This window comes from Cololabis saira, chromosome 9 (genome assembly GCF_033807715.1).
Source record: "Cololabis saira isolate AMF1-May2022 chromosome 9, fColSai1.1, whole genome shotgun sequence".
NCBI classification, from domain to species: domain Eukaryota; kingdom Metazoa; phylum Chordata; class Actinopteri; order Beloniformes; family Belonidae; genus Cololabis; species Cololabis saira.
In genome coordinates this window covers 18,405,880-18,420,769 of record NC_084595.1, presented here as the reverse complement: position 1 = coordinate 18,420,769, position 14,890 = coordinate 18,405,880, and the positions used below count along the sequence as shown (strand labels likewise).

Sequence of the window (14,890 nt, the reverse complement as noted above, 5' to 3'; positions counted from 1 at the left end):
GCACTTTTTTCAGCTTGAAAAATGAGAAACAACAACAAACCTTTCATATTTAAACTACTATCAGCAAGTATCCACGACAATATCAGATCAGGACTCAAAAGAAAAGCATAACTGGTACTTTTGAGGGTGCCATTCCAGTTCTGATAGAAGAAAAAAAAAAGTTGGGAGAAAATCCTGGCAAGTGAGGAGCAATCTGTTGGATTTCTCTTAACAGAAAACCATATGTCAGATTAATCCACTGCTGTGGTACCAGTCTGTTGATGTGAAACTAGCAGGCTTGTAAATCTTTAGGCATCACGACGTACAATTCAGACTGAGGTCGGGGTTCTTTCAACAAAAAAGACTTGAAGCAGCGCATTGGAAGTTGTGCCATTTCTATCCAGCTATCCCCCTGATTTTCTTTAACGTTGTTATTTTTTTTTTCAACCTGTCATGCCTGACACACAACATGATTGTGTCAGATTAAAGATGACTGCTGTGTGACTGCTGCTTCAAATTGGCGGTCATATGTGAGCGGTTAAACGAAGACTATTGCAAAAGTCTCGAGATAAATATCTCACCGCGTGTCAGAAAACCTATGGCTTTATCTACTGATTAAAACAAAAACATTAACATTAACATTAAAACAAATTAAAATGCATATTCGATAACAATGACTCAGTCTCACAGTTTTCCGGTATTCTCATCAACTTAAAGGGGACCTATTATGGCATCTAATACCTATTTTAAACAGGCCTTGAATGTCTTAAAAACAAGCTTTTGATTGTTTTTTCTAAATAAATTAGAAATTCAGCCTCTGAGCCATATCTTCCCATTCTCTAACCGCATTCTCTATGCGGGATTCTGAGTGGACGGGGAGGCTATGATAATGAGGCTCTGTGCTGATTGGCTGCCTGACGCGATGACGCGATACACCGCTACGGAAAAATGGCGGAAGCTCCGGCCGGCGGAGTTAGTTGTGGCAGTGGTTTCACGCATCGCTCCTGTCGTTCCCTAACGACGGGAGTCGAATCTGAACGGCTCGTAGAAGCCACATCACACTGGATGGCTCATCCGGGCGGCTGTACAGACACTGCAGAATTTGGTTGCTTTCCTCCTTCTCTGAGTTGGCAGGCTGAGGGGAGACCACTTTATATATGTTAAAGCAAGAAAAAACGTGTTTTTCATAATAGGTTCCCTTTAAGCGCAGCTACTTTCTTGTTTTGCTGATTGTTGACCGACAGTTTGACTATTTAAAAGCTTACATTTATGAATAACCGAACAAATATTGCTCACATTTTCAGCAGTCCGGCTTTGCATTTATTAATAAGATAATTATATGAAAAACCATTGTAAATGCAACCTCAGATGAACCCTATTCAAGACATGGCGAGGACCAGAAATGGAGGCGACCCTAATTAGAAGAGACAGTGATGAATTCTAACCTATTAAATGAGCTTATAAAACTGCAAGCATTAGATTGAGTCAAGGTCTTCCTGTTAATTATACAGAACCAGTGACATTCTACCTAGAGTTTACCAACACATGCAAGCATCAGCTGTTTGACTTGTACCTGCAGTGGGAGCCTGGTATCACACTCGCAATCATGTTACGGCTGTGGTCTGGTGAATAAATAAGAGAGACATGAGGGCTATTATGCGAGTTAAACTGACAGCAAGACATGTTCCAGAGGTAATTAATGTTTTGTGGCCGCTCAGCAAATAGCTTGATGAAACATCCTCGCTAGAAGTCCAGACCAGGCAGTTTGAGATCAGTTTATGCCGCTTCAGAAAACAGACAACTTTAAAGTATCCTGAACAAAACAAAAGACTACATTCATCGGTTTTGTTGTTTTTTTTGTGGTGGAACAGCAAAAACAACGATTTCGAGTCACTTTATCAACACTCAGTTCAATAGAGCCTTTCCAGAGTCGTTAAACTGTCTTTTAAAAAGGAAAGTTGAATCAGGAACTCTCAAATCTGCTCTAAAAACTCAACATCTACAAAACGTTGGACCTTTTCATGGGCGTTACCGATGAACCAACATCCGAGTATATTATTCTCAGTCATTCCAAATGCATAATTTGTCAAATTAACTTCTATCCATTTCCGAAACTCCCAGGCCCAGAGAAGAGACGCTGTATGATAAGACTCTCACAGATGCATCCTGTTCCTACATGTCAACTGCACTGTTCTTGAAGAGAAACCGCAGAGGCTGAAGGACAGAGGGGGGCATTTGAAATGTTCAGCTCTGCAGACATGTCATTTGAAAAACTTAGGATAACCACATGATGTCAAAAGAACAACTTGATAACTGTAAACCAATTGATTTTGCCTTTCCTGCTAAGCTCAGCAGTGCCGGGCTTTAAGAGAAACGTATGCCCTTCATTAAACTAGCGCAGCTGCTGGATAACGGTTGAATAGCAAAGCTGATCCAACGCATCACACGACCAATTCAATACTTCATCAACTGGCAAAGCGACCCAGTGGCACACATTGTGCAGCAACAGGTTTGACAATGCAAGCAAAAGCTTTTTGCACACTGATGAACCTCCCTGCATGTCCTTGGTGAAAAGACAGGAAACTGGCGCAAGTCAACTTATCGGGCAAGATTAAGATTTAATAAATAAATACCAAAAACAAACAGTATAATTTATTCCGAAAGTTATCCATCAGTTTTCAGCAAAACTTTGGAGGATGGTTAGCAGCAGCTGCTGTGAGAGCAGCAGTTTACTCATGAAACTTCGCCTTGATGCTGATTCAGATTCTGTTTTTACTTCTGACAAACAGCATCTGTGCTCATCAGTTAGACATATCAGGAGGACTACTGCTTATTGTACTTCTATTTACTGCTGAAATTAGTGATTAGAGTACTTTGGTCAACTCAACTTTAGGTTGTTTTAAACGTGCCATAGATATACTTCAACTTGATTGAAAAGGTCAATAACAGAATGAGTATTACTTAAAAATGTCAGACTGGCGGTTGTGCATTTGCTTTGCTTTAATTTACCAATTGATTACCGGTAGCTAGAATAAGTCGAGTCCTTTCTTTACTTCGGCTAAGGGGAGCTAGTCTAAATGTCTAACAGCTCAACTCAGCTACATCAAAGGGCTGAAAATATTTGAGATTAAACTCAGTGACAGCTCTGTGACAGTCCACCAATTCCCCTGCTCTTGTTGATGCCGACTTCTCTATAAGCAATTGCTGCTACATGACTCAGAAATCCCATTCACAGCTAGTTTTTCCACCACTAACACCTTTAATCACCCCCGCTGTGCTATGTGAACTGGACAGAGGCATTGTACTGCCTTAAAACATATGGTGCTCTTAGATTTATTTTCCCCGGATGAAGAATGCATGTTTGCAAGGAGGTGTTATTGCCTCACTGGTGCCTGAAGCCGAGCTGATGGGAGGGCAGACGACTCGGGAGGTGTTATCTAGTTGCAATACCTCGACGGCTCTGCTACCCGTTCGGTCGGCCTCGCTGGCTTCACCAACATAAGAAGAGCTTGCTGGATGCAGGATACGGAGAAGGTGGCAGATCCATGCTGGATTTTTGTGGTGACTTCCCCCAAACGGCTCTGAGGATGGAGGAGCTCGCAGACATCCTCCTCTTGTCGTCAACAAATACCACCCACGACCTGCCACTCTGCATCGTTCCTCTTTACATTAGGCTTGACCCTTGACCTGCGATTAAATGTACCCTCAGAGTGTAGTTCTTGGCTTGGGATTTGTTTGTTAAACAGAACACCCATCCATGTGAAAAGCAATGCCAAAGACTAAAAGTAGGAAAGTGAAACAGGTTTTAAACCACTGTGCTTGAAGAAGCATGGGCAAACTGTATTTCAAATATTCTGCCTCTCTTGATTAGACCCAGTTACTTTCCCAAGATGAAGAACTAGCATTGAACTAATGCTCGGCAGTGTTACTGAAGCCAAGATGAGGGGAGAGAAAAGAAGTCAGGAGCCGTTAGAGGGGTACCGTCTGGCTGGTTGACCTCACCAGCCTCACCTACATTAGTTAAAAGATGTTTAGATTAGGGCTGGGCGATATATCGAGAATATAATATATAGCGATATATTTTCAAACACGATATGATATGAGACAATATCGTTTATATCGATTTAAAAAAAAAAAAAAAAAGTTTTTTTTTTTTTTACATTTTTTTTTTATGATTTTGATATAGCTTATTTTGTGACAAATTGACTTGAATGTTTTATTTGAGATTTGCACAAATGTTTTGTTATTTGCACAACTGTCAACCTCAGTGGAAAAGTCTGTCTGTTACTGTCTACATTGTATTAATTGTGTATTTTAATGTAATTGTTATGCAGGAAAGGGATATTTGTTTTATTTTATTCAAGAAGCATTTTTATTCTATATATGCAGGCAGTTTATTTTTATTTCATTTGTTTTATACATTTTGATATTGTGCAGACCTCTGTTAATAAAGGTACCTGTGTGACATTTGGCACGAGGCTTTGTATTAAAACTGACTGTTTTTTTAAGGGTTTGCCTCAGAAAAAAATGAAGCTAACAGAGATGCTATGCTATAATGCTTTGGGGGAAACCCCAATTAAGGCACAGAAAAAATATCGAGATATATATCGAGTATCGCCATTTAGCTAGAAAATATCGAGATATGACTTTTGGTCCATATCGCCCAGCCCTAGTTTAGATTATGTTTTTTTTTTTTTAGATTTTGTGGCTTTTATTGAAAGTAGGTGGACAGGAAACGAAAGACATGCAGCAAAGAGCGACAAGCCAGGAATTGAACCTGCGCTGCGTGCACGAGGCGATAGCTTCTGTGAATGGCGCCTGCTCAACCCACTTTGCCATCCGGGCCCCCATTAATAAGAAGACTTTAAAAACAGCGACTAACCCTGTACTGAGTAATTAACTGCAGCTGTCCTTTTGTAATACGCAACAAGTGTTACCTGAATGCGACGAGGTTGGAACACTTGCATCTTTACATTTGGAAAGCCTCACAGCACCGAGCCACGAGGCCGAGCTCTAAACAAAAGAGCACGTCTCCAAGACACAAGAAACTGACCAGCTCTGTGTCATATTTAGATTACCTTTGTGGTATTTGGTCATGAACGTTTGACCATGACTGAAGAGGACAACGTAAACAGACTTGTAAGTCAAAACTGATTGACGCCAGCAGCTTCAACATTGACGGACAATAAAGTGACATCACATAAAAGCTATTAGCAAAATCATTAGCGCTTGAGCATATCGACACAAAGTAGTCCAGAAGTGGACCTGCTTAGCACCACTTCATGATACTAGTCCCTACAGTAGTGACACTGAGTACTAACTGTGAAGTCAATATTTGTGTAAAGCCATCTTTGTACTGTTAAGTTTATTTAAATTTACATCAATGGCAGTAATGAAGTTGTAGAAAAGAGGAAACAAGTAGCTGATTATTTTGCAATTAGTGTTAGAAAAGCTTTACATTGTAATCTCGAGGATAGATCATTGTACTTCTGTCTCTGCAAGCGTTCACAGAAGTGGTATAAAATTGATTTGATTTTTGATTTGAAAAACTTAATTCAGGTGGGACTTAATTTCTCTTTCAAATAATTTGAACTTCACAATGGCCCCTTTCTTACAATTTAAACATGAGATACTTTCCTTGGCCATATGAAGTTAGATTCATTTTCAAGACAACCATTTTCTTCAAGTGATAATTTGACATTTACACATGATATAACAGTCATTTTATTGTTCTGCTGTTTTACCTTAACAGGCTCGGAGCAACAGACTGCTTTTAGAAACCTCCCTATACATCTATGCCTGAAGTCAGCAGACACCAAGTGAAACAACATACTAATATATGATTAACCAAGAGGATCGACAGCAAGCTTTTATCTTGAGAGAGACTGATGAGTAAAAGGTCTTCATGTAACCGTGTGCTGCTGGTAGCAAAACAAGCAACAGCTAATTCACATGATTATATGATGACACCAACTCATGACCGCTTGCATGAGGAGTTTGTAGATGAGTTTATTGTGCGAGAGAAATATGCTTGTCGTGTATCAAATGTTTAGCATTCCTCATTCGAAGTGGCTTTAAAAAATGGATCAGGGTCCCCTGTTGATTTTACAATGTGTCTGATAACGCCCTTTATCTCGCTTCAATTGGATCTTATCCTCCAAGTATGGTGCAGCTGCTCAACCCCTATGGTTTTCCTTTCATTAATTTTAACCCTTTCAGGATTATATTATTGGGACCAACGATTGCCAAGACTAAAAAACCAGAGAAAGTCATTGAAAAATCTAATTGTTTCATGTTGCTGTCACACTGCAATAAACCACTCCTGAAGAGGAAACTTTAAAAGCATAGAGCTCACTAAATACTAATGCTGATTTATAAGTGTTAGACTAGTAAGATCTCACTACACCATCCCAGGAGACTGGAGTGTTTTATCTGTGTCCCGAAACCAAATAAAAAAATTCACACTACAAAAGTGCTTTCAACAACAACAAAGAGGGCCCTATCAAAAATGTTTTAATGCCAGGGTTAACTGAAGCGGTTCTTACACTGAAAATCCTTCCATATATTACAGTCTGATAAGGGCAGAGCTATTTCAGAAACAGCAGCTGTTGTGCAAAACATGTTTGTCTGCACACTTCCCCTTTTTCTGCTTGTTTGACTGTTTGCGAAGGAGATTTTTGAACACAAGAGCTTGTTAAGTCGTGAGGAGTATAATTAAAATTTCAAGAACTCTTTCCACATCCCGGAGAGCCGTAGTGAGGAGGCACAGCCATTGCTCAAGTCCATGTCTTTGGCTGGGAAGCCACGTTAGTTGCTTTAACACTGCAACCCAACTTTGCCGATACAGAACTACCATACAAGTAGGGATGGGCGGTATGGACAAAAAAATGTATCACGATAATTTCTGGCATTTATCCCAATAACGATAAAAAAAATACCAATACAAAAAGTGTCATCAACGGGAATATTTCTTTCTTTCTTTCTTTCAGACTCATTTCTTTCTTTCAGGCTCATTTCTTTCTTTCTTTCTTTCTTTCTTTCTTTCTTTCTTTCTTTCTCTTTCTTTCTGGCTCATTTCTTTCTTTCTTTCTTTCTTTAAGACTCATTTCTTTCTTTCTTTCTTTCTTTCTTTCTTTCTTTCTTTCTTTCTTTCAGGCTCATTTCTTTCTTTCTTTCAGGCTCATTTCTTTCTTTCTTCTTTCTTTCTGTCTTTCTTTCTTTCAGGCTCATTTCTTTCTTTCAGGCTCATTTCTTTCTTTCTTTCAGGCTCATTTCTTTCTTTCTTTCAGGCTCATTTCTTTCTTTCTTTCTTTCAGGCTCATTTCTTTCTTTCTTTCTTTCTTTCAGGCTCATTTCTTTCTTTCTTTCTTTCTTTCTTTCTTTCTTTCTTTCTTTCTTTCAGGCTCATTTCTTTCTGTCTTTCTTTCTTTCTTTCAGACTCATTTCTTTCTGTCTTTCTTTCTTTCTTTCAGACTCATTTCTTTCTTTCTCATTTCCTCAATTTATCGTTTTTACCGTGAGATACAAATTCTTACCGTGGGGAATTTTTTTGACGGTTTATCGTGAACGGTAAAATATCGTCCATTCCTACATACAAGCCACTACTTTTTAGTCATTTCAAAAGATGGAGGTCAGTTTCATATTTCACATCAAAAGATAATTGCGAGGAAATCTTAAAAAGCGGTTTCTGTGCTTGAGATCATTCATTTGTATTTATGAAGTCACTTCCCTAAAAAAACAAATATAACCTGACTCTGACCAGTTGTTTGGAGAATGGGCATGAAAACCTCTCACCAAGTGTGCCGTTCAAATCTACAGGTTATTGTGAAATTACAGGCCCAGACCAGGGTCTCCCTTTTTATCTCCACCCAACTTCTCATAATGTAATAGTTCCTTTATGTATGATGCGCTTAGCACAGTTGGAACTTAAAAAAACAGTTACCCCGCAGACTAGAGGGTGAGGTCGCCCCCCTTGAACTGCCTACCTGAACACAGAAGTAAAGAGGTGGTAGAAAGGGAGCTTCAACACAAAATGTTAAAATTATTTCAGAAGACCTCAGAAAATGCTGTCATAATGTGTCTTTTAGACCTAGTGTGAACATGGAGGGGGGAGTCTTTTGTTTTAAACTGCTTCCTTTTTACACTGTTATATGTCGACACAGCAGGGGACAGGACCTTTGTTACCCCTAGGGGCAAATCCGCAAAGTGGAACAGCTGAAGCAGGATGTGGACCACGGATGTAAAGGGGAACAGTTAAACGTTTAAAACTCCAGCAATGCACCACATCCCTGTTCCAGTTTTAAAGTACCCCAGCCTGAAATACGAGAGCGACCCATTTCAGTGATCCATACATACTTTTTAGAAATAAGGAGACGTGTATGGGGGGCAGACAGAGCCAATTATCAACACATTAAACAAAAAAAAGGAGCAAAGCTAGATGAATTGCCTCACTGCAAACTCCCTTTCTGGAGATAAAAAGGGAGACCCTGGTCTGGGCTGGTAATATCAAAATAACCTGTAGATTTGAATGGCACGCTTGGCGAGAGGTTTTCTGCTCCAACAAAGGGTCAGTCGGGTTATATTTGTTGTTTTAAAGGGAAGTGACTTCATAAATACAAATAAATGATCTCAAGTGTTTTAAGATTTCCCCACATTTTTCTTTTAAAAATGAAATATAAAACTGACCTCTCCGTCTTTTAAAATGGCTAAAAAGTCGTGGCTCATATGGTAGTTATGTATTTGCAAAGTTAGGTTGCAGTGTTAAATTATATTATAGGCTCTATCATAATTGTAGTTTGTAAGTGGTTGACAGGTAGTTGTTTTGGATTTGTTGTAAATCTGTCTAATGTAAGATGCTGGACCTCGGTTGGGCTGGTGCGACAGCGGCGGAACATTTCCCTTATTTTTAAATCCAAAATTTGACAGGTACGTACCAGAGAGCCACATGAGTGAAAATGACAAATTAAAAGAAAATGTAAATGTTTCACTTGAAGACAATCAACATTTATATAAACTGAAAATATTAAAAATAAATAAGTGCGCTTTAATTCCCCTTTGTTTTTGTTTTTTTCATTTAGGCTCTATTTTAGGAATTACATACATAGGAACATCTATCAGGCTATGAGCACATAAATGGTAGTTTTAAGTGATTTACAGGTAAATATTTTGAATTACTTGTCTTAAAATATAAGATACTGGACTTGGGTTGGTGGAAAATTTCCCTTATTTATAAATCCAAAACCTGACAGGTGTGCTGCTGACCAGGTGCGCAGGTAACCAGGGTAACCAGGTGTGCTGGTAACCAGGTAACCAGGGTAACCAGATGTGAAGGTTAACCAGGGTAACCAGGTGTGCTGGTAACCAGGGTAACCAGGTGTGCTGGTAACCAGGGTAACCAGGTGTGCTGGTAACCAGGGTAACCAGGTGTGCTGGTAACCAGGGTAACCAGGTGTGCTAGCGTGGCCCCGCCCCCTCGCCTTTTTCTGATTGGTGCAAACTGAAGGTATGGAGGGTACCAGGGTAACCAGGTGTGCTGCTGACCTGATAGCCAAGGGTAACCAGGGTAACCACATGTGAAGGTTAACCAGATGTGCTGCTGACCAGATGTGCTGGTAACCAGGTAACCAGGGTAACCAGATGTGAAGGTTAACCAGGTAACCAGGGTAACCAGATGTGAAGGTTAACCAGGTAACCAGGGTAACCAGGTGTGAAGGTTAACCAGGGTAACCAGATGTGAAGGTTAACCAGGTAACCAGGGTAACCAGATGTGAAGGTTAACCAGGTAACCAGGGTAACCAGGTGTGAAGGTTAACCAGGGTAACCAGGTGTGAAGGTTAACCAGGTAACCAGGGTAACCAGGTGTGCAGGTTAACCAGGTAACCAGGTTAACCAGTACCAGGTGTGACCCGGGTCAGGGTACGTACCCTCAGCGATCAGCTCCTCCACCGTCACCTGGTACCGGCCCACCGCGAACACCCTCCCGAGGAAGCTGCAGCCGGACGCCCCTCCGAGCCCGCCGCTGTCGGACCTGGGCATCCGGGAGAACTTCTTCATGTTGCTCACACTCCGGTCCGGGCGGGTCCACTAGTCACTGGGTCCAACTATCTACTGATCTGCTCTCTCTTCTTTTTAGGCATTTACGCCACGTGACACTGAAGGCGTCCCGAACCTCTCGGCAGCATGAGCTGGACTGGTGAAGATCCCGCCGAGCAGCAGCAGCAGCAGGCTCGGCTCGGCTCGGCTCGGTTAGCGCTAGCGGCTAGCGGGCTAGCCCAGGTGGGCTGTAGAACCAGCAACACCTGCCTGCCTGTCACACACGCTCAACTCCACTCCGGTTCGGGAGGTTTGTCATCCCCGCCGCTCCGGTTCCGCTGGGCTCCGTGGATGTGGAGTTTGTCTGCGAGCTCAGGGACCAGTGGGTGGTTTGTTATTTAAGCCTGATTTATGGTTCCGCGTTAAACCGACGCAGATACTACGGCGTAGGGTACGCGGCGACGCGTACCCTATGCCGTAGGCACTGCGTCGGTGTAACGCGGAACCATAAATCAGCCTTTACCCAATAGGAGGGACAACCGAACTTAGCGTGGCCCCGCCCCCTCGCCTTTTTCTGATTGGTGCAAACTGAATGTATGGAGGTCGCTTGGTGTCAACAATCAGATAACTTCATGAATGGGGTTTAGAGTCCTGAATACAGAAAAAAAGTAATTTCAAATCCAAATTATGAGCTAAACATTACATTTTTTGTTTATAAAATCCAAATGATTAATTATGATTAAACACAATCAATTCAATTATGCTTTTCTCGTTTCCTTCACAGACATTCATCACAACAGTCCAATGCATCCACAGATGCATAATCAGAGCAGCAAAAATATGCAAATAAAGAGGTTTTTGATTTTTTTTTGATTTTTTTTTTTTATTAGGGATCCCCATTAGCTGGCGCCGTAGCGACCAGCTAGTCTTCCTGGGGTCCACATAAAAGACATACAAAATAGATTTACAAATACAACATTAATTAATATCAGTATTCAGTACTAAAAAACCTTACAATTTAAAACCAAGTTACATGATGGGAGTTGTTAAAAAAGCATGGTAAACAAAAAAAACAAAAACAAAATACAAAAAAAAAAAAAAAACCTTACAGTGACAAAAACAATTTTTACTTCTTTTTAAAAGTAAGTTTACTGAAAAGGGTATTGCAGAGGTTTTGGGGCAGGTTATTCCAAAGAGCCAATGATCGATATATGAAAGTTCTCTTTAAAGCATTAGTCTTTGGACCTGGTAGTACAAGATGTCCATTCCTGGAACCTCTAGTGTTGTGATCATGCACAGTATTGCTATAAACTATTTTTTTTTTATAAGGTATATAAAAATAAGTAAAAAAAAAAAAAAAAGCAGATACAGCTGAATTCACCAAAGGTTGACATTGATGATAGAAACTAAAGACACAGAAAAAGTGAAATAATACTAAAAGATCAAAATTAAATGACTATACATGAAAATCTATACCTAGAAGTACATATAACATATGCCTGCTTTACATATACATATGAAGACGTGAAAAACTAACCCAGTGAATGTTTGATCTGGAAGGAACTATTGACATTTTTTCAATTATTACAACAATACACTTATATCTGTTAATAAAATGTACAATAAAAAAATAAACAATGAAAAAAACACACAAGCATAGCAGACATAAAGATACAGACAAAAACAACAAGATAAAAAAAACATTACACACAAAACTAAAAAAAAAAGAAAAACAAAAACAAAAACAGAATCCTCCCTACATTATCATTCAACAGAATCATCCAGTACAGGTCCCAATGGATTACTCCTCATAAAACGCATAAACTGTCCCCAGATTTCCCAAAAGTCAACAGATTTCCCTTTCATGGCATATGTCAATTTCTCCAATGCAAGACAATTTGAGAGTTCTTCCTTTGCTTGATGTCTGGTTTGGCTGGGTTCTTCCAAAACAATGCTGTCGTATGTTTCGCCTGGAGAAGAGAGTAAGTTATCATACTCTTCTTTTTACTGTTTATTTTGAAGTTATCAGGAAATTCCAAATGATTAATTAATCAAACAAACCTTATTTGTACGGTTTGATAATAATAACCACAAACATATGCTGTAACAAAGCACCTTTTAATAACCATGTCTACCTCATACTGCTGCACCTTTCACTTTTTTTTTTTTTAGAATTGTATATATGTTACATTTGTATTTGTCTATTTACTGTACTGTGAGCGAAATAACCAGAGTCAAATTGTCTGTCTTGTTTGACTGACTTGGCCAATAAACCTGATTCTGATTCTGATAGTACATAACCTTTTTTTTTTTTTAAACCTCTTTATTAAACACAAAACAGAGTTACATTCTTGGGTTAAGATACAGATTTTTTTTCTTTTCCTTTCATACATTTCCAATTACCCCAAATATTCAAATGATTAATTAATCAAACAAACCTTATTTGTACATGACGTTTTTCTTTTTTTTTTTTTATCTAAAAAAAAAAAAGATTTGAATTTTTTTACTAAAGTAAGTAGGTAAAGTTTATTTATATGACACCTTTCACAGACAACGGAATGTCAAAGGTGCTTTACCAAAAATAACTTAATAAATGGGGTTTAGAGTCCTGTGAATACAAAAAAAAGTAATTTCAAATCCAAATTATGAGCTAAACATTAGATTTTTTGTGTATTATGAAATCGCTACACTGGCTTCCAGTGAGTCAAAGGATAGAGTTTAAAATCTTACTGCTGGTCTACAAAGCATTGAATGGTCTTTGACCAAAACACATGCTGGATCTGTTAGTTCCCTATGAAGCTCCCAGACCCCTGAGGTTCATCTGGATCTGGTTTGTTGTGGTTCCAGAACCAGAACCAAGCAAGGTGAGGCAGCGTTCAGTTATTCTGCTCCTCACTGGTGGAACAAACTTCCTGTAGACCTGAGGTCTGCTCCACCTGTCAGCTCCTTTAAATCAGGCCTAAAAACATTAGTTTACAGAAACGTACTCTTAAATTAAATACTTACCTGCTGTACTCTACTGCCCTTACTTTTTAACAACTTGTGCTTTTTATTATTTTACCTCTTCTTCTCATTTTATTTGTTATTTACTGTTTAATTATGTCTTGCTGCTTTTAATGTTGATGTAAAGCACTTTGAACTACCTTGTGTTGAATTGTGCTATACAAATAAACTTGCCTTGCCTTTCCTATTAAATCCAAATGATTAATCAAATAAACCTTATTTGTACATAACTTTTAAAAAAAATCTTTTTATCAAACACAAAACTGAGTGACATTCTTGCCTTAAGATACAGATTTTTTTTCTTTTCCTTTTTTACATTTCCAATTACCCAATAACACAATCCTGATAGACAAGGCTGTGTGACCAACATAGTTGTGTAAAACTTGATGACGTTGATGACAACCCGTGATTAGAATCAGGTGTGTTGAGGCAGGGATACATCTTTAATGTAGCAATAATTAATCAAAAGACTAAAGATGTTTTAGTCCATTTTCTTCAACGTTGAGATTTTCTTTTCATTGTTTTGAAGAGAAGTCTCACAGAACAAGATACGTGGAGTTAGGATAATTACTTATTTGAAAAACAGCAAGCAATGGAAACACCATTGATTGCCCCTGCAGTGCTACCTTTATCAAACTTTCAGAGATTCATCTGTTGACATTATGAGTGACATAAGCAGTTTGGTTGAAGAAAGAAAAGCACAAAACAGACTGGAAAGAATGCAGCGCAGAGAGAAATAAATCAACCTCGGTCTACTCTGAGGTAATGTTCTAGTCTGTTAGGATCTTGTTTCTTCTTTTTTTCTTGTCAATAATACTGCTCATTCTTAAAAAATACAAACAGGCGTCAACTGTAGCTAGTCTTTTTTTTTTGTATTTTGCAAATCACTTGCTGAAATCAAATTAAAGAAAGAAAAAAGAAAGGACTGCAATGCGTTGTTGGGCTCAGCCGATGAGGAAGTGGTGTAAACATGTGTAACAGCTGCTTCTGTAACCAGAGGCTTTCTGAACAAAGGCGTGTGTGTAGCCACGTGCACGCAATTCTCCACGTTCCTTCCTTTGTAGTCTAACTTACAGCCCCCACCATGGCACCTATGCACCAGTTGGCAGAAGTGGAAGGAGTCTCCTTCTCCTGATAAGTGGGTTCAGCTACCACATCCAGGTCAGCGGTTGAGGGAGCACATGGCTGAAATGGGGATTACATAAGAGCTGAGGAGGAGCAGAGGGATCACATGACTATAAACCCCCATGTCTGGACACATCCTGCTTCTGCAGGAGGGGAATCTTCCCTCTTGACACTTATTGGATGGATGTCTGGTAAGTGTGTGCTGCCACCTGTTGGTAATTGTATACAGAGAAACGTGCAAGAATGATTATTGTTCTGCAAATCTATGTGGAAAACTGAGCCCTTTTCTGGGCTGATGTCTCGCCTCGTGGCGGTTCGGGGCAAATGCAAGGGTAATAATAATGATTCCATACCCAACCATTAGCTGCATAAAAGTGCCAATTGAGGGTCAGGAGGATAAAAAGGGCCACAGCCTGTTTAAATTGTTGGTATTGGAAGAAAGCTCATCCCATTATCACTAGTAACAAGTTTAAAACGGGGATGCTTTTAATTAGTCTTGCTAAAATGTACATGTTCCAAACTGTTCACACTATTTTTCTCACCTGGGATTTTTAACAAGTTTTTAATTTGTGAGGACCTTCATGTCTCCGGGGCACAGGCCTGCAGAACAGAGTTTTACCAGCGATGAAGACAGAATGACTTTGGAAACAGAGTCACGAACAGGCAACGGTCAGGTTGATCTACAACAATTCAACAGCACTGACTAGTTATTCACTGCGATGTGGTATGAATGGAAGTGATTGTGTTTAAT

The 14,890-nt window shown here is 39.4% G+C and overlaps 1 protein-coding gene across 3 annotated transcripts in view; it reads right to left on the bottom strand.

The window, feature by feature from the left end:
• bmp2k (BMP2 inducible kinase) overlaps positions 1 to 10,398 on the bottom strand; it is a 58,428-nt gene extending 48,030 nt beyond the window's left edge. For all 3 annotated transcript variants that reach the window (XM_061730665.1, XM_061730663.1, XM_061730664.1), the window contains exon 1: positions 9,903 to 10,398. In XM_061730665.1, the coding sequence (XP_061586649.1) occupies positions 9,903 to 10,032 (130 nt within the window). In that variant the 5' untranslated portion in view covers positions 10,033 to 10,398. The remainder of the gene's footprint in view (positions 1 to 9,902) is intronic.
• Positions 10,399 to 14,890: the final 4,492 nt, after the last annotated feature.